Source organism: Notamacropus eugenii, chromosome 1 (assembly GCF_028372415.1).
Source record: "Notamacropus eugenii isolate mMacEug1 chromosome 1, mMacEug1.pri_v2, whole genome shotgun sequence".
Classification (NCBI taxonomy): domain Eukaryota; kingdom Metazoa; phylum Chordata; class Mammalia; order Diprotodontia; family Macropodidae; genus Notamacropus; species Notamacropus eugenii.
Window position 1 is genome coordinate 694,459,897 of NC_092872.1, and position 13,585 is coordinate 694,473,481.

The window sequence follows — 13,585 nt, forward strand, 5'->3', positions numbered from 1 at the left end:
TAACAAGTTCTGGACTTGTAGTTCTGTTGCATCTAGGTGAGAGTGGAGCACAGTCCAGCACTGGTTGGGCCAATACAGCCCCTGTCCCAGCAAACTAGGAGCTGGCCTAGGTAGCCGCTGAATCAGCAGTAGCAGAAGTTGCTTCCAGAACTCTCAGTCCAGAGATGGTAAGGGGGCTGAACAACTGGTCAGAAGGAGAATACAGGGGTCTTTTGCTACCACTGAGGCAGGATTCTGTTGCTTTGCCCATACCCTGATATGGGTCCTCAGTGGCAGTCTCAGGGTGAGGAGGAACAGTAGCATAGAAGAACTTGCTACAGCAGTGGAGAGGGACCCTTCCTCATAGTGCCAGGGCAGAAAAGAGTGTGTGTGGTCACTCACAGAGTAAAGCACAGGCTAGGAAAGGAGTAAACCCCTCTCCTTAGATCATGCCATCTTGAAAGTACTAAAAACTTACAGGTCCCTAGAAGTACTTCTGAAAATAGTTGCACAAAATCTCTGAAGCTCAGGATAGTGCACACTCTACCCTGGAAGAAGAGTTCAACTTTAACAAAGACTTAAAAGTCAGCTACTAGGCTGGGAAAATGAGCAGACTACAGAAAAATACCTCTGACTATTGAAAGTTACTATGGTGACAAGGAAAATCAAAATACACACTCAGAGGACAACTCCTACAAAACTGCTACATCCAAGGCTTCCAAGAAAAATATGAATTATCCTCAGGCCATGGAAGAGCTTGAAAAGGATTTTGAAAATGAAGTAAGAGAGGTAGAGAAAGAATTGGGAAGAGAAATGAGAGTGATGCAAGAAAATAATGTCAGCTACTTGGGAAAGGAGACACAAAGTATGTTGAAGAAAATAACACCTTAGGAAAGAGACTAGACCAAATGGTAAAAGAGGTTCAAAAAGCCAGTGAGGAGAATAGCTTAAAAAGCAGAGTTGGCCAAATGGAAAGGGTGGGCCATAGGGTAATGGAAGAAAATGATTCCTTAAAAATTAGAATAGAACAAATAGAAGCTAATGACTTCATGAGAAATCAAGAAAAAATAAAACAAAACCAAAAGAATGAAAAAAATAGAAGACAATGTAAAAATTCTCATTGGAAAAACAACTGACCTGGAAAATGGATCTAGGAAAGATAATTTTAAAATTATTGGACTACCTGAAAGCCATGATCAAGAAGGGAGCCTAGACATGATATTTCAAGCAATTGTCAAGAAAAACTGACCTGATTGTCTGGAATTAGAGGTTAAAATAGAAATTGAAAGAATCCACCAATCACCTCTTGAAAGAGATCCCAAAATGAAAATTATAAGGGGTATTATAGCCAAATTCCAGAGTTCCCATGTCAAGGAGAAAATATTACAAGCAGCCAGAAAGAAACAATTCAAGTACACTGCAGCCACAGTCCAGAAAACACAAGATTTAGCAGTTTCTACATTAAAAGATAGAGAGAATTACAACGAAGACTTACCTGTTGAACAAAACTGAACACAATCCTTTAGGGAAAAAATGAAAATTCAATGAGATAGAAGAATTTCAAGCATTCTTGATGAAAAGACTAGAGATGAATTGAAAATTTGACTTCCAAATACAAGATTCAAGAGAAGCATAAAAAAGTAAAGGGGAAAAGGAAATTATAAGGGTTTAATAAGTTTAAATTGTTTGCATTCCTATGTGGGAAGATGATATTTGTAACTCATAAGACTTTTCTAATTTTTATGTAGTTAGGAGGAGCATATAGAGACAGAAGGCATAGGTGTGATTTGAATATGAAGGATTGATATCTAAAAAATAAATTTAAGTGGTAGAGGAGGAATGTACTGGGAGAAAGAGAAAAGGAGAGGTAGAATGGGGTAAATTTTCTCCCATAAAAGAAAATGTTTTTATGGTGGAGAAAAGAGGAGAGATGAGGAATGAGTGAGTGAACCTTGCTATCATCAGAATTGGCTCAAAGAGGGAATAACATATATACTCAATTGGGTATATAAATCTATCTTACTCTGCAGGAAAGTAGGAGAGGAATGGGGATAAGAGAAGTGGAGGGAGCAGAAGGGAAGGTGGATTGGGAAAGGGGGTAAGACAAAAGCAAAACACTTTTGAGGAGGGACAGGTTGCAAGGAAAGAGAACAGAATAAACATGGAGGGAGAATAGGATTTCTCTAAAATATAGAGAACTGAGTCAAATTTATAAACATAAGAGTCATTCCTCAGTTGATAAAAGGTCAAAAGATATGATCAGTTTTCAGATGAAGTAATCAGTTATGTATAATAATTTTAAAAAAATACTCTTACTCAAGATAGCATCTCGAAAACGCTTTGTAAACCTTAAGATGCTACATAAACCTGTTATTTTTATTATTATATGGAGCAGTCTCTTCTTTGTCTATCCCATGAAGTGATGGGTACTAGAATTCACTCTTCTCCATTGAGAAAGGATTAAGATATGGAGCCAAAGAGAGGAGGTCCTTTTGTTTATTCCAGGAGGACACTTGAGGGAAGCAGTCAGTCAAGAAATTGATTGGGACTATTTATTGCTTTTGGAATGTTAACCTCCAAACTGGATTTTTACATTTTATGATCTTTCCATTGTTAAAGATTTCTACAAATGTCACCTCAAGTCATTTTGGATTAGAGAGACCTGTTAGAGGACATGAAAGAACTGTTTGGTCATCTCTCTCTCTCTCCTCTCTCTGTCTCTGCATCTCTGTGCGTCTGTCTCTATCTGTATCTCCCTCTTCTCTCCTCTCTTCTCATCTTCTCTCCTCTCCTCTCCTTTACTTGTCTCTGTGTGTCTTCTCTCCCTTTCCATGTCTCTGTGCCTCTCCTCTCCCTCTCTTCCCCTTCCTTCCTTCCTTCCTTCCTTCCTTCCTTCCTTCCTTCCTTCCTTCCTCCTCCTTCTCTCTCTCTCTCTCTCTCTCTCTCTCTCTCTCTCTCTCTCTCTCTCTCTCTCTCTCTCTCTCTCTCTCTTTCTCTCTCTCTTTTTCTCAAAAGACTTGGTTCTTAGATAAGTGTAAAATAAAATAAAATTGTTTCTGTCAGAATTGCACCTAAAATGGAGCATCATATATTAACATTTTTCTTTAACTTAAAGAAACATGACTGGAAAAAGGAGGTGGGCTGGCCATGCTGCAAGAACCAGGGATAAATGACAAATATGGAAATGTTTTATGTGATTTTACATGTATAACGTATATCAGATTGCTTACCATTTCAAGGAATGGAGAGAGGTTGGAGAGACAGAATTTAGAACTGAAAACTTTCAAAGAAATGATTCAAAATTGTTTTAACATGTAATTGGGGAAAATATTATACACACACATATATACCTATACATATGTTTATATGTCAGAGACAACCAATGGACTGACCATTAGTTCTCGTACAGTGGGAGGAAGTCCATAGGAAGTTCCTCAACTAAAAATAAAAGGATTCACAGGCAGAGTATAGTTAAAGTTGTGACAGTCATCAGTGGGATCAAGATTGAGAAGGGAGAAAAAGGAAACCAGAGCAAGGTAATGAACTAGGAAAACAGGGTGATGTGGCATAATGGAGATCATCAGAAGAAGGGCTTTAAGAGAAGGGAGGTGGAGTGGGGGAAGAGGTGATGGGAGGATAATAGATCATGTTCTAGAAAGGTGAAGTTCAGAGTTCTAGATCATGGAGGTTGAATGTTGACATCAATAAGAATAACTAGCATTTATAGAGTGCTTTAAGGTTTGCAAAGTACATAACACATGATCTCATTTGTTCCTCACAATAACCCTTGAAGGTAGGCACTAATATAATCCTCATTTTATAGATGAAGAAACTGAGGCAGACAGAGATTAATTGACTCACCCAGGATCACACAGCTTGTAGTTATTTGAGGCCAGATTTAAATGCAGGTCTTCTTGACTACAGGTCAAGTGTTCTATCCATTGTGAAATCTAGCCACAATCATGGATATGACCCGTGGAACAGAGGGGAAGTGCAGGTGTAGATTGTAATACAGGTAAGGTTGGATTATCTTTGGAGTGCCAAAATTATCGAATTTTTGTACGAGAAGCAACATATATGTAAGAGTTTTCGAGTATGAGGGCAGGGATTTGGATAGAGAGAGCAAGTGTGTGTCAGGTATCTGCTTGAAAAAAGAGGAAGAGTGACACAGCTGCCAGTAGATAGAATAGGTAGTCAACAATAGCATCTGGATGGGGTGATTTCCATGGAGCAAGTGACCTTTAAAGGAAAGGCAGCTCAATGCTGGCAGCAGAGGGACTTTCTGGAAACAGCAGAGAGGAACAGTCAAAATATTGGACTTAGAGACAGGAGAAACTACATTCCAAGTCTGCCTCAGACAATTGCTAGCTGTATGATCTTGGTCAAGTCATTTAACTTCTGCCTGCCTCAGTTTTCTCAACTGTAAAATGGGGATAATAATTGTTCTCTCATAATTTTTGTAAGTATCGAATTAGATAATGTTAAGTTCCCAAAGATCTCATGCCTGCATGAGATCTTTCTTCCAGGCACGAATGAATGAGGTGGGAGCAAAGATGGTATGCACTCCGTTTATTCTCAGCTAGCTCAAAGTATATATAGGCATTCTACTTCCATACATGCAAGAAGTTTGTAAACACTGTGTGATGAGCTTACGTGCTTGGGTGTTGTTGTTCTTGCTCAAGATAATTGTGAAGGTTGGTTATTGCATAAGGGTGGTCCATCACGTAAGTCATGCATGGACATGACGTCTCAAGAGATTTCTTCCAAGGGCATCATGACCCTGATAATCTGAGAGTTCCAGACCCCTTACAAGATAATGTATGCACGGTGCTTTGCCAAACTTAAAGGGTCGTATAAATGTTAGCCAATGTCACCATAATTATTTTTATAGTAATAATAATCTTCCTAGTTCAATAGAAGCATGATATAGAGTAAGGTGCTTAGAGTACCCCATACAGTACTGGAGAGATAGCCTATTCTGAGGGAATTCAAGCTTCTGTGAGAGCAAGAATATAACACTCTTAGAGGTTCAAGGGACCAGCTGGATGGCACAGAGGATAGAGTGCCAGGCTTGCGGTCAAGGAGACTCATCTTCCTGCGTTCAAATCTGGCCTCAGACACTTCCTAGCTTTGTTGCTGGGCAAGTCATTTAACCCACTTGGCTTCAGTTTCTCAATTTGTAAAATGAGCTGCATTTGTAAAATGTAAAATGAGAAGGAAAAGGCAAACTACTCCATTATCTTTCCCAAGAAAACCCCAAAAAGTGCCAAGAAGGGTCAGAAACAACTAAAAACTACTGAAGAGCTTCAAGGGGAGAAAGGTCATAGAAATCTTCAGAAAATAGGACAGAGGGTGATTAGGTTGTGTAATTCAAATTTTGACCCTTGACTCTTCAGCTGAAGCTGTGAGGGCAGCTCAAATTGCCTCTTGTAAACCAATCGCTAAATTTGCACCTCTGGAATCAGAAAATTCTGCAATCTGGGCTTGATCTATCATTTTGTTTGTTGTCTAGACTTAGGAACGTGTTGGAAAAGATGTTACTAATATAGATTAAATTTATGAGCATGTCATGGATACATTTGTCTGTTGGTTTTTGTTTTCCAGAGAACCTGTCATTATACGTTGATCAGCATATATCTGCTGAATGTATGGATTTTTAGGTCTGTCTTTGGCATTTAGGGCTTCGGTCTAAAATTTTTTTTAAATAGCCCTAGCCAAATTCTGAGGAAGAAGTTCCTTAAACAGCCCTATCCCCAACTCCCCCGGAGTGCCCTTTGATCCAGTTCTTTTTGCATGTAAGGTCAGGCCAGTGATATGATTAGGCATAACCAGAAGGCTGTGCAGGGGGAAAGATGTGGAAGACTTCCCTGATGCCCAAGGTCCTGATTTTGGGGATCCTGGTCCTCCTGATTCAAGTCCCAGGTGAGCAGCTCTTCTAGGCTGACTCAGGGCGGGGGATGATTTCTGGGGGTAAATGGGAGGAGTCCTTTGTTTCCCATTAGAGATATAGGGCTTGTGCTTTTTTTTTTCTTGTTGTGTGGCTTGGCTGGGGATTATTGCTAGTTTGACTTAAGGAGACCAAACTAGGTATGCTACTGAGACACTGAAGCCCTTTCCCTGTGTTATGTATAGAAATTCTTCTCTAAGCCTCTGGTGTGGTGGTGGGGAGAGGGAAAAGTGAGTCATTTTCAAGGAGGTAGACAAGAATGAGGATTGGGGGAGGATCTTTTAACAGACTGGAAATAGAAACTCATTGTTCACATAAGAAAATGTGGCACAACTTTATTTTCTTTTTTTCTTTCTTTCCTTCCTTCTTTCTTTCTCTCTTTTTCAATAGTACTTTTTCTAAGTACCTATAAAGATAGCTTTCAACATTCATTTTTAATACAATTTTGATTTTTGAGTTTTATCTCCATCTCATTCCTCCCATTCCTCGTTCCCAAGAGAGCAAGCAATTGCATATAGGTTATACATGTTCAATCATGTAAACTATTTCCACATTAGTCATGATGTAAAAGAGGAAACAGAACAAAAGGGGAAAAGCCACAAAAAAGTGAAAATAGTATGCTTCCATATGTATTCAGATTTCTGTAGCTCTTTCTCTATGTGAGTAGCATTTCTGGAATTGCCTTGGATCATTATATTGCTGAGAAGAACTAAGTCAGTCATAGTTGATCACTGCACAATGTTACTGTATACTGTATACTGTATACAGTATTCACCTGGCTCTGTTTACTTCATTCAACATCAATTTGTCAAAACCTTTTCAGGTTTTTCTTATAGCATAATAGCATTCCATTGCATTCATGTATTACACCAGCCATTTCTCGGTCTATGGGAATGCCCTCAATTTCCAATTCTTTGCAATCACAAAAAAAAACTGAGGTGAACATTTTTGTACGTGCATATCCTTTGCCTTTTTTTATATCCTCTTTGGGATACATACCTAGTAGTGGTATTGTTGGATCGCAGAATAGGCACAGTTTGATTGCCCTTTGGACGCAATTCCAAATTGCTTTCCGGAATGGTTGGATTAGTTAATTCCACAAACAGTGCATTAGTGTCCCAATTTCCCCACATCTTCTCCAACATTTATCATTTTCATTTTTTGTCATGTTAGCCAATCTGATAGGTGTGAGGTGGTACCTCAGAGTTATTTTTATTTGTATTTCTCTAATCAATAGTGATTTAGAGCTTCTTTTAGTATGATAATAGATAGCTTAAATTTCTTCATCTGAAAATAGGCTGTTCATATCCTTTGACCATTTAACAATGGGAAATGAATTGTATTCTGAACAATTTGACTCAATTCTCTATATATTTGAGAAATGAGGTCTTTATCTGAGACACTAGCTGTAAAAAAAATTTTTCCCATCATTTAGCTTTACTTTTAATCTTCATGTGTTGGTTTGTTTGTGAAAAATCTTTTTAATTCAACATAATAAAAATGATCAATTTTGCATTTCATAATATTCTCTATCTCTTGTTTGGTCATAAATTCTTTCCCTTATCCATAGATTTGACAAGTAAACTATTTCTTGTTCTCCTAATTTGCTTATGGTATCCCCTTTATGTCTAAGTCATGTTCCCATTTTGACCTTATCTTGGCATAGCATATGAGATATTGGTCTATGCCTAGTGCCTGCCATTCTGTTTGCCAGTTTTCTTAGCAGTTTTCGATGAATAGTGAGTTCTTATCCCAGAAGGTGGAGGTTTTGGATAGTTTCTTTATTTTCATCCTTCTAAACCACGTTTTTTTATAGAGGAGAAACTGAAATCCATCTGATATATGTTAAAGTCACTCCCATGCATTTTATATTGAGCTAAACTTTGATCTCCTTTGATGAAAGGGGAGTGTTAATCTTCCATAGTCATGCCTGACCCTTGTCCTTCTGATTTAGGTATAGAGTGGCCATGTGCCCCGACAATTGTGCAGTCTCTAACTCTTCAACTCCAGGATGGGGAGCTGGGAGGTTTCTTAAGGACCACTGAATTCAACGCCCTTTTCCCGTTTAATTAGAGGGGAAGCTGGCTTAGGCCAAGGAAAGGAATCGTAACAAGTTCTCACAATCAGTAAATAGGAGAGCTGTGATTAGAACCCCTATCCTCCAAGCCTAAATCCAGTACTCTGTGCATCCAACCTTATCACCCCCCCACTATTCAATTTACATTTGTTGTGCTGCTGTTTGGTTGCTTTTCATTGTATCCAATGGTGGTGACTTGATAACCTCAGGCCACCTTGGTGACTCCATTTGGATTTTCTTCACAAAGATACTGGAGTTGGTTTGCCAGTTCCTTCTCCAGCTCATTTTACAGATGAGGAAACTGAGGGCAGCAAGTGAAGTGACTTGCCCAGGGTCACACAGCTAGGAAGTGTCTGACACTGGATTGAAAATCAAGAAGATGAGTCTTCCTGACACATACTGTAGCCCAATGTGACTACTTTCCATTTGCCTTTCCTGTCCTGCACTCCTCTATCTCCCTGCTTTGTCTACTGTCTTTTCCATGGCCAAAAAGCACTCCTCCCAGTCTAGTTCTGTTGAAGACTCTCCATTGAAGGGCCATCTTGGGCACTGCCACTTGTTGTAGAACTTTTCCTGACCCTCCTCATATCTTTTCCTAGCTCTTTACCAGGATCTCTCCTTTATACCTCTCCCTTGTATTCCTAGCTATTGGTGCACAGGTCATTGTTCTCTAGGAGAATGTAAATTCCTGCCATTTTATCCTCAATTCAGGGCGGAGGGCATTGCTCATGGTAGGTGCTCATTAAGTCTTTGCTCAGTTGGATCATACTGATAAACTCCATGGTGCTGATTTCTAGTTCTGTGATTTCCTAAGCCAAGTATGGGGGTATGATTGCTGGGGAGCAGTTCCCTTGATCATGAGTCTCTGGATCCCCAAAGCCGGACAGTTTCTGAGCCAGTGCCAGAGCTGCCTAAAAGTGCAAATGGCTCTTCTCTGGAGTAAGTTCCCCATCACTAGAGACCTTTAAAGGAAATGGAAAGAATCATGAAAGAAATAGGAGAAGGCTTGCATTCAAATCTAATGAAAACGTTGTGGGGGGGGGGGGGGCCTCAGGTATATGGAGTATTTTGATATCAGTTCAGCCTCTGTCTCTGAGGATTTCTCTCCCTTTTGTTCATAGGGCATCATGCAGATGACCTCATCAGGACCACTGAATCTGGACAGATCCAAGGAACTCAAATCAGTATCAAGGGGATTGACAAAGTCGTCAATGTTTTCCTGGGAATCCCCTTTGCCAAACCCCCTTTGGGGGCCCTGAGGTTCTCTCCTCCACAACCACCAGATTCATGGAGCAATGTGAGAAATGCCACTGCTCATCCACCCATGTAAGCACCTTCCTCTATCTTTTTTTTTACCAGATAAGCAAAGCGCACCATCATGTCCTACCCACATTTTGTCTCCATGTGCTCTGTACACAGCAGACATTTGTTAAGTTTTTGATGAAGGAATGAATATCCCCATTCTCCCTCTGGGCTGTGAGACCTCAAATGACTGCTTAATGGTAAAGTTCATGTTATTTGGACTTTAGAGTATAATAGACTTCAGAAAAATACCATGAAGAAGTTGGTACACATGTTGGTACAAATAGGAAAACAAACACTAAGAGAGGTTAGAGGTACCTAGGGGGCTCAGAGGATGAAATGCTAGGCCTAGAGTCAGAAATTCCTGAGGTCAAATATGATCTCTGACCCTTATTAGCTGTGTGACCCTGGGCAAGTCAATTAATCCTGTTTGCCCTCAGTTTCCTCATCTGTAAAATGAGCTGGAAAAGAAAATGACAAACTGCTCCAGTATCTCTACCAAAAATCCCCATACAGGGTCAGGAAGGGTCAGAGGAGACTAATCAATGGCAGAGATTAGGTAACTCACCCAAGGTAACCAAGCTGACAAATGACAAAGCTAGAACTCACAGACTGATAGGGTCAGAAAATTGGAGGTCGTTGAATCTGACCCCTCCATTTTTTTTAAAGCAGTTTGATCCCTTTTGATCTGTAGACCACATTATTCCCCATTCCATATCCCAGCCTGCCTCCTACCCCTCCAATGTAATGCTCCTCTGTAACAAAGAAAATCCACCTTGACACATTGGCCAAGAGTGTTGTTCTTGGTAAATGATTTCTATTGGTCTAGCTTGACTTTCATCGATCTGCAACAGATTTTCTGACCTCCTCACATTCATTCTCTCTTATAGTGCAATCACATTCCATGACATTCACACACAGTGATTTGTTCAACTGTACATCTGTTAGTGATATCTATTTGGTTTCCAGGTTTTTTTTAATTTAAAAAATACTTGGTTTCCAATTTAGTAATTGCCAACAAATCCAAACATTTCAATAAACAATGAATAAGAGAAATAACTCTACAGAAAGATGTGAAATGTTGGCAAGTCACTGTACCTCTCCCTGCCTCAGTTTCTTCATCTGTAAAATAGAGCTAATAATAGCACCTACCCCTCAAGGTTATTGTAAGGGTTAAATGAGGTCATGTTTGTAAAATGCTTTGCAAGCCTTAATGCACTCAGTTTTTATTATTATTATTAATTATCACCACAAGATTCAATTCAGATCTGTCATCTCTTGTTTTCCAGGTGTCTGCAAGATGTTGTTACCCTAGAAAAAATGCTAAAACTCATAAAAATGAACATCCCTGTTTCTGCCAATTCTGAGGACTGTTTGTACCTCAATATCTATGTTCCTGTCCATGTAAAGGATGGGGCCAGATTGCCAGTAAGTTAGATCTCTGTAACTTTCAAAGTGAGGGATGAGAATTCCAGGCATCAATATTGGGTAGGACCTTGGAGTTTGTCTCTTCCCACCAGTATGGGAACAGTTATTCTCTCTAAATATTTCTGACAAGCCATCTACCCCTCTTTGAAGTCATCCAGGTCAGAGAGCTCAATATTCCTCAAAGCAATCCACTCTACTCTTGGGCAGCAACTCACATTGTTAGAAAATATTTGCTTCTTTGAGTTTGGAATCTACCTCCTTATTACTTCAAGGTATGTAGGTGGCACAGTAGGTAGAGTACCAGTCCTGGAATCAGGAAGACTCATTTTCCTGAGTTCAAATCTAGCCTCAGACACTTACTAGCTGTGTGATCCTAGGCAAGTCACTTTACCCTGTTTGCCTCAGTTTCCTCATCTGTAAAATAATATGGAGAAAGAAATGACAAACCACTCCAGTATCTGCCAAGAAAACCCCAAATGAGATGATGGACAGTTGGACATGACTGAAAAGGGCTGAAATAACTTCAGGGAGGTAGTTCCATAATCAGGAATGATATCAATTTCTACTACAGGTTATTAATGCTAAGAAAGCAGAGCAAAGCTCTGATAAAATGTTACCTTCCAAACATTTATTGATCCTGTCCAGACTTTTCATCTCATTTCTGTAGAAAATTCACCATTTCACTCCCTCTGTTGAAGACAGACACCTCTTTTGTAACTTAGAGTCTTGGCTTGTCTGGTGCACTAAGATGCTAAGTAACTTCCTTGTGGTCACATATCTCCTATGTGTCCAAGACACGTCTTAAACCCAGTCCTTCTCACTTCAAGGCCAGCCCTCTATCATCTACACCAGGCCTCCTTTCTTAAAATAAATGATTGTGAACCAAATTACCTGATTGCCATCTGCCCACAAAGACTTCTCTGAAACCCAAGAAACCAACTTCAACTCAACAACCATTTCTACAAGCTTGGAGCCCTTCCTCTTAGTGCTGGGGATACAAAGAGAGGTGTGTTTTCTCTCTCCTCTGAGCTAGCTTAATGTTATTTTGGATCTCCTTATGGCACTTATCCTATACCTTGTGGCGTTTAATACAGACTAGGTGGTTGTTGCTCAGTCATTATTGAGTTGTGTCCATCTCTTCACGACCCCATTTGGGGTTTTCTTGGCAGAGTGGTTTGCCACTTCCTTCTCAAGCTGATTTTACAGATGAGGAAACTGAGGCAACCAGGATTAAGTAATTTGCCCATGGTCACACACCTATTAAGTGTCAGAAGCTGGATTTGAACTCAGAAAGATGAGTCTTCCTGACTCCAGGCTCAGTGCTCTACCCAACGTGCTATCTTGCTGCCCCAATACAGACTACATCAGTCTGTATCATAGTTTTTGAATCCACGTCCTATCCTTGTTGTCTGGGTGACTGAAAGCATTTTGAGGGCAGGGATCTAGTCTTATTCAAAATACCTATCACAGAGCCTTACAGATAATACATGCCCAGTAAATGTATTGAATTACTGAATATGCCACAAGAGGAAGTTCCTATATATATAGAATTATCTAAGCTGTTTTCCTAAAAGGTGTTTGGAGTTTTGAGGATGAGGAAACTGGAGAAAATACCATCTCTGCTGGTCCTGCAAAGGGAAGCAAGGAATGAATTTCCATTGCTTCCAGGACAGTACGTGGCACCTGGAAGAAAGGGGTCAGCTGGGGGACATGTAAGGTTGCCTGGTTCCATGGGGCAGAGAACTTCTGTCCAAGAGAAACTGAGCTTGTTCAAGCAAAGCTCAGCAGGCCTGGATTCAGGCCAGCTATACTAGAAAGAATCTCATCATTACAGTATTCTTCATTATTTGTACCCTAAGGGTTTATTTTTGTATGGAGGGTGGGAGGGGAGATGCCTGTAGTAGTAACCAAACAACAGAGTGTAGTGAAGACAGGATAGGACTTAGAGTGAGTATTCCTAAGGTCAAAGTCTCTGAGTCAAATCAAGTGCTCTCTTACCTGAGGGTAGCTCTGAAGCATATTCCCTGGACTCTTGATATACATTATCTTGATAAGTGAATTCACTCACATTTAGCACATTTATCCCATGTCACAAGAAAACAGGATAGAGTATTTTCCTGTTGAGCAAGGGAGCAGCAGAGCCATGCTTGGTGGGATTTGTTCCTATAAGGAAAACCCATGTCTGATTCCTGCAGGTGATGGTGTGGATCCATGGTGGTGGTTTCATTTTTGAAGGTGCTTCCATGTATGATGGTTCTATATTATCTGCCTCCCAGAATGTGGTAGTGGTCACCATCCAGTACAGGCTGGGTGTCCTTGGGTTCTTCAGGTGAGATTTGACTCCAGTAAAACGTGAGTACAAGTATTTTTCCCTGATGAGTTCCCTAATGTCAAAGTGGTTGAATGATGATAAACATACTTTTCAGATTGGATGACATCTCTCTTGCCTCCCCTTATCTTCCCCACGAGCTAATCATAATGTAGTAGAAAAAGTACTAGATTTGTGGCCAGGAGACCCAATTTCAAATTATGTCCGTGCTCCTTATGACCAAGAAATTCACTTCTCCCTTGGCCTCAGATTCCAGAGACAGAGAGACAGACAGACAGACAGACAGACAGATCCACAGACAGACAGAGAGATGGATGGATGGATGGATGGATGGATGGATGGATGGAGGGAGGGAGGGAGGGATGGATGGATGGATGGATGGATAGATGGATGGATGGATGGACGGACTAACAGATAGGCAGGTAGCTAAATCATTTATTAAGTACCAGACACTGTACGAAGCGCTGGGGTTACAAAAGAAAATAAGATGTTCCTACTCTGTTAACCTAACCTGGTCTCTCTG

The 13,585-nt window shown here is 40.2% G+C and overlaps 1 protein-coding gene across 2 annotated transcripts in view; it reads left to right on the forward strand.

Moving 5' to 3' along the window:
* Positions 1-5,580: 5,580 nt before the first annotated feature.
* LOC140521214 (cocaine esterase-like) overlaps positions 5,581-13,585 on the forward strand; it is a 29,937-nt gene continuing 21,932 nt past the window's right edge. The window contains exons 1-4 of one of the 2 annotated variants that reach the window (XM_072635970.1): positions 5,581-5,901; positions 9,125-9,329; positions 10,595-10,733; positions 12,929-13,062. In XM_072635970.1, coding sequence (XP_072492071.1) covers positions 5,832-5,901; positions 9,125-9,329; positions 10,595-10,733; positions 12,929-13,062 — 548 coding nt within the window. In that variant the 5' untranslated portion in view covers positions 5,581-5,831. The remainder of the gene's footprint in view (positions 5,902-9,124; positions 9,330-10,594; positions 10,734-12,928; positions 13,063-13,585) is intronic. The other variant, XM_072635968.1, reaches the window with a different exon arrangement.